We start from the raw sequence: 6405 nt of genomic DNA, 5'->3' as shown, positions 1-6405 counted from the left end.
TACACCTCTAGATGCTGTTGCTGCAGTGACACAAGTTGCATGAAAGTTCAGATTCAGTGTCTTCCTCCTCCTGCTGCTGTTTTGGTGCTCGCTCAACGGCACAGCTCTGTGTGTGGGAGACAATCACTGGTTAATTCCAGTCTCCAGTTCTCCACCTTGTGGTCCACACGCAGCACTGGGCTACTGCATGCATCGCTCTCTTTATTGCTGGAAATTGGGCATGGAAAGCAAACACACACAACGCGCACAGTTCACTGACACAGGTGGTCTGGGCTAAATATATGTGCTGCTATAAATAACCACAACTAAAAATAAGACTCACTGCGGGGGGGATGGGGGGGAGACAAGGAGTTCAAAAGTCTTTTTGAAAAACCCGCAGTTGTGGGTTAATGTTTATCATGAATTAGTAAGCAGGAAGAATGATTTAGTCAATGGCACTAAGACAACACAGCTACAGCCTGACCTAAAATTATAGGGCAACAGATGCATAGTCTAAACATCCGAAGCAACTTGATAGCTCAGTGGAGAAAGACAGTCATATCATAATACAGGCATGTAGGCCTTTATTGAGTGAGTCATTCTTTCCAACAGACCACTTTTTCCATACCCACATTAAAAAATAAGATCTATAAAAACAACGGGTATCACAAAAATGAGCGTGATGGGTTGCACACGGTCGACAACAGGTGGGAACAGGAACAGTCACTTTTTTTTTTTTGCACAAAATTGTAATGCCTCTGCAGTGAGAAGATAAATTATTGGTTTGATGGATCTCAGGGAAAAAAGAAGCTTTAAAAGAATAAAAAAAAAAAACTTGTGTCACAGGTGTTAAAAGTTGTAGCTGATCACTTTCCTTTATTGGGGAACTTTTTTGCACCTACATACAAACATTTTTCATTTCAACATACATCAAAAGTCTACCAATGTTGTCCAGATTTAATAAGGGAAAAATTAATTAATGCTTTTATTACATTTATTTTTGTTTCTATTTCAGTTTTGATTTAAATCCTTGACTTGCCTCCTCCCGTTTTATTTGACCCGTAACTGAGATTCACAATGTCATCGGCCAATTAGTGTCAAATTGCTCTCCATTACTTCCATGTTGTGTTGTGTTGTCAGTCGCATCGCTCAAACACAAAAATCACACACACTCACAAAAGAAGACACACGCACACACACGCGCGCGCATACATACAAATACACACACACACACACACACACACACACACACACACACACACACACACACACACACACACACACACACTACAATTGCGCCTGCTGCACTGTGCGTTCTCCCCTCCCCTCTTCCATTGGCCGGGCGCGGAGCTTGGGGGCGGGCCGTGCCGGTGCGTGCTGTTTAAAAACGCTTTGGGGGAACTCACTGCGAAGCACATTATTCGAGACCGGTTCTCCAGAGACATGAGGGAAGTTTCACGCTTGATCTTGTTCGGCCAAAATAAATAACAAGCGCGCGGAAACGACGCCGGGGATCGCGGGGGCCAAGAAACGTCTGGATTATATTTCACCAAGCTGATTCCAGCCGGTCTTCAAATGAGCAACAGGTAGAGGAAACTGAGTTTGAGCCTCTCCTTTTGATAGATCCATTCCTCTTAAACTTTCATATAAATGTGATTCCTGTAATAAGCCCTCCACGCAATGTCAGAGCCGTTATCTTTTGGCAATCGACCGCTCATTAAGCGCCGATAGCCTCAACTTTTATTCTCCATGACGCGCCGACTTCCTGGCTTTTACGCACCACTTCTGCTGCCACAGCTGCTGTCAGATGACCCGCCAAAAAGTTTCACTTTATCAGGTCACATTTCGTCTCGCTTCATATTTTAGGGCTTTATATGATAAAAGTTCTAATTTTCTGATGGTCTGAGCTGGAAATGAAACGTGTGTCTCAGTTTGAGGGGTGTGTGTGTGTATGTGTGTGTGTGTGAGAGAGAGAGAAGAGAGAGAATGTATGTGTGTGTGTGTGTGTGGATGATTGCATCAGAAGTCAGTTCCCTTTTTCCCTCAGCACCTGTTAACATTTGTCCCTGGCATTTGGTGCATTCTGAGGGCAGCTCTGTCTGTCTCCTTACAGTCAGATACTGTTCAATAAAACTGCTTACATCTCAAGACTAGATCATAATAATATATTAATAATCATTATTATTGTGTTATTTATTTAGGATTTTTTGTCCACTCTCTTTCAGTTTCCCTCTCTCTCAGAGTTCTACTTACTCTGAAAACAGAAGTGCAGATTTAGCTTCATGTGATTCATTTTAGGAAAATGATGAAAACCTGCTGCAATGTTTATTAAACAGTTTACATATCCGGCATCATCCGAGGAAAGCTTACACATGTCTTAGTGATAAAGTTTCCTCTGTATTTAGGAACAGTGCATGTACACTGGATGGTACTTGGAGTCATTTTGGAACTTGAAACTCTTTTATGTGGTATTTATGTACAAGTCTTACAAATTGCATCAGCCACTTTTGCTTTTTGCAAACATGAAACCAGAGTCTGAGTTGCAGCTGTGGTCACATCAGATGTATTTACATATTTAATCTGAGTGTGAGACTGACTGACCCTCTACCCCTGAGGAAACTTTCACCACCAGCTTCTTTCTCATCTTAAAACTCTCCTGCCTTAGACAGAAATTCATCCCAGCAAAAAATAAAAAGGGAGACCACTGTACGCAGGTTGGTTTATACTTTGTTGCTAGGACAGCCAAAACTAATTAGCGGTGTTGTAGTTGTGCCGGGAGAATCCTCAGAGCGCAGCCATTATTACAGCAGAGAGAAAAAATCCCAGAGGACTCTGAGAGTCAACAAGCTGTGCATCTCTTGCACAAAGATGAAGCTCACACAAGCTTCTGTGAAACAACAGATGAAGAGGATATAACCTGCATCTGTTCTGCACAGATGAAAGTTGAAAAAATGCAGTTGTTTATGCATGAAACTGCTCCATAAAGTGTTATTTGCAATGATAGTAATTCTAGAAGGTGGATGCTGATAATTTACTTAAATATTAAGTTGCACATGCAAATTTTCCTCCATCTTTCTTAATAATAAGAGGCATTACATCTGAAAATGTGCATTAATAATGCATGATTGGATGTTGCTTTGGTTCAGTTTATCTAACTTATGGTGCATTTTCAGCTTCTGCAGTATATCATTTTAAAGATGAAGTTGATAAAGTAAGAAAAAGGATCTGCAGATCTGAACTTTCTCAGTTTAAGTTTTTAACATAATCCATTGCTGGTGCAAAACCATCCGTCCATGGGATCTCGCAGAAACGCTGTAACCCACAATCCAGCAAGAAATGATCAGGTCAGTGCAGGGCAGCCAAGAAAAACAAGTCAACTTTGTAAATGACCAATAACGGGACCTGAGTGCAATTACTGTGTGGCCTCTCTCAGTGGAAGTTGAAATGTTAGATCAGGGTTAAATATCACTGTTGTTGTTTGTCATAACTGGATGAAATATTGTTGGCACAGGGAGACGAGCTTTTCTTACTCTTGGTATAAAGTTTTTGATGGTTTTTCTCAGGCTGCACGCACATCTGCCTCAGCAGGGATGAAGTTATCAGCTCTGACAAGTTACTGATAGCTTATGTTGAACAAGTAACTGCTCAAATGTTGAAGCATTCTTTTATTCTTTTGATGATATTGTCATTAATAGCCCTGATTGTGATTTGATAAAGTGTATCTGATTTATCTGGAACTGGTTTCTCTAACGGACATCCTCTGTTTCTGTTTTCTTGTAGCAGATGAACTTGATGAGGTCCAGTCAGATGAAGAAAGAGGAGTGACCACTTCATCCTCCTCTTGTTGCACTCCATCTAGGGGCCAGTGAGGCTGAAGAGGCGTCCTTCAGCCCGCCTCATTTTGTCACCATTTCGTCTCTGAGTTGGTCCCCCAAAAGTGTTTCAAAACTGTTTCTCCAACGCTTCTTCCAGAAACTCAGACTGTTTTCCAAAGCAGAAGCAGCACAACCCTCCCAGACTGAGGTGATGGGAAGCGTGCGAGCCAGCCGCTACAGCATTGTGTCATCAGAGGAGGACGGCATGAAGCTTGCCACTATGGCAGTACCCAACGGCTACGGCAATGGCAAGAGCAAGGTGCACACGAGGCACCAGCCGCAGAGCAGATTTGTAAAGAAAGACGGTCACTGCAATGTGCAGTTCATCAATGTGAGCGAGAAAGGTCAGCGGTACTTGGCTGACATCTTCACTACATGTGTGGACATCCGCTGGAGGTGGATGTTCATCATCTTCTGCCTAGCCTTTCTCCTGTCGTGGCTGTTCTTCGGCTGCGTCTTCTGGCTGGTGGCCATCTTCCATGGGGACTTAGAGAGTGACACCCAGAAGTGTGTCTCCAACGTGAGCAGTTTCACCGCTGCCTTCCTGTTCTCCATTGAGACTCAAACAACTATTGGTTACGGCTACAGATACGTGACAGACGAGTGCCCTGTTGCTGTCTTCATGGTGGTTTTCCAAAGCATTGTGGGCTGCATTATTGATGCTTTCATAATTGGTGCTGTCATGGCAAAAATGGCAAAGCCCAAGAAGAGGAATGAAACTTTGGTTTTCAGCCATAATGCCACGGTGGCCATGAGGGACAACAAGCTCTGCCTGATGTGGCGTGTGGGCAATTTAAGGAAGAGCCACCTGGTAGAGGCGCATGTGCGGGCGCAACTTCTGAAATCCCGGACGACAGCGGAGGGAGAGTACATCCCCCTTGACCAGATGGACATAGATGTGGGCTTTGACAGCGGAGTCGACCGCATCTTCCTGGTCTCCCCAATCACCATCGTCCACGAGATTGACGAGGACAGCCCCTTCTATGATATGAGCAAACAGGACCTGGAGAACTCCGAATTTGAAATCGTGGTCATCCTTGAGGGAATGGTCGAGGCAACAGCCATGACCACACAGTGCCGCAGCTCCTACGTCGCAAGCGAGATCCTCTGGGGCCACCGATTCGAGCCTGTGCTCTTTGAGGAGAAAAACTACTACAAAGTGGACTACTCCCGCTTCCATAAGACATACGAGGTGCCAAGCACCCCTCTGTGCAGCGCCAGAGACCTCGCAGAGAAAAAATACATTCTCTCAAACTCCAACTCCTTCTGCTACGAAAACGAGATGGCACTGGAGAACAAAGAGGACACGGACGAGGGGAACGGGGGCAGCGTTGGGCCTGACGGCACCCAGACAGACAACATCTCAGAGACTGAACACAGCCAAGCCACGGTGCCGCTAGAGCCTCGGCCTCTGAGACGAGAATCAGAAATATGACTGGTCAGACCTCAAACCTCACTTGAGAGATTTTTTTAAATCACCTCTCTGCTCCAAAAGGCACAACGAGCCGAGCTGGGCCTTGGGTAGAGGAGAAGCCGAACGGTACTGCTGTGGGAAGCGGCAAGGTTTAGGACTTTGTATGTAAGAGTCTGAACATTGACTACATACAGTATGACAAAACACAGCACTACAAACCATGTGCATATTGCAGGATGAATTCTCCATGAAGTCCCCATGAATGTGTGCTCAGTTTCTGGTGACTGCAAGAGGACAGAGAGGACGGAAGTTGAGATGACTTGAAAAAAATGCAGGCATGTCTCCGTTTCTCTGTCCAGCAAGAACATTGTGCTTTTAGAAAGGTGGATTTTTATATTTTTATAGATTATGTTCTCTAGTGCTGCTAGAAGTTAGTGGAAGTTAAACAAAAAGCCCTTGAAGATGCTTTCATTTTGACACACTAGAACCAAAGAGTACACGAAAAGTAGATGTCTGGAACAAAGAAGGTACAGGTAGAGTATTTGTTCATGAGCTGGTCTCATAGCAGGCATCCAACAAGTCTAAATAAATTGCACCAAAAACCTTCTGTCTGCAAGAAAGGTTGAACTTTACAGCACTGAATTTCTGATCTTCTGCTTGATCCTTTGCAGTTGTTGATCTGAGAAACTGTTCGTTGCTGGTCAGACAGATAGAAACATGCCTGCTCACGTCAAGAGAAAGAGCAGGGTAGTATTAACAGCATCAAACTGACAGAAATCATTAATTTGAACCGAGACCGGGGTAATATGAGAATCTGAATGTTCTTAAAAGTGCTGCTATGATGTTGCTTCTTTTCTTTTTTTTTTTTTTTTTTTTTTTTTTTTTTTTTTTTTCATGGTTGATAAAAATACCAAAGAGTATTATTATCATAGTTATGTGTTTCTTAAAAACAACACCTGATTAGATTTGGTACAGAGAAGTAGAACGTTTAGGGAGTTTTAATGAGGTTTGTTTTTCAAGAACGTGTGTACAGTTTATCATTTTTTGTTAATGTTGATCATCCTTATCTTGAGCCACTTCATCAAGCCTTAATCTGAAAAGTCAAAAATGGGGAAAGTGACGATGTATAAATCAACC

General features: G+C 43.3%; 1 protein-coding gene across 1 annotated transcript; it reads left to right on the top strand.

Annotated features, from left to right (window-relative positions):
- Window positions 1–3816: 3816 nt before the first annotated feature.
- kcnj2 (potassium voltage-gated channel subfamily J member 2) lies at window positions 3817–6109 on the top strand. Its single transcript, XM_022742660.1, has one exon. It carries the CDS (start codon window positions 4006–4008, stop codon window positions 5287–5289), a length of 1284 nt encoding a protein of 427 aa, XP_022598381.1. The 5' UTR covers window positions 3817–4005; the 3' UTR covers window positions 5290–6109.
- The last annotated feature ends 296 nt before the right edge of the window (window positions 6110–6405 follow it).

The sequence above is a fragment of the Seriola dumerili genome, unplaced genomic scaffold, assembly GCF_002260705.1.
Source record: "Seriola dumerili isolate Sdu_G_001 unplaced genomic scaffold, Sdu_1.0 BDQW01000068.1, whole genome shotgun sequence".
NCBI classification, from domain to species: Eukaryota; Metazoa; Chordata; class Actinopteri; order Carangiformes; family Carangidae; genus Seriola; species Seriola dumerili.
Note: the sequence above shows the minus strand (reverse complement) of the source record. Positions and strands in the feature narration are given on the sequence as shown.

Coding starts and splice junctions, on each gene's coding strand:
- kcnj2 (XM_022742660.1), top strand. CDS start 4,006: ATGGGAAGCGTGCGAGCCAGCCGCTACAGCATTGTGTCATCAGAGGAG.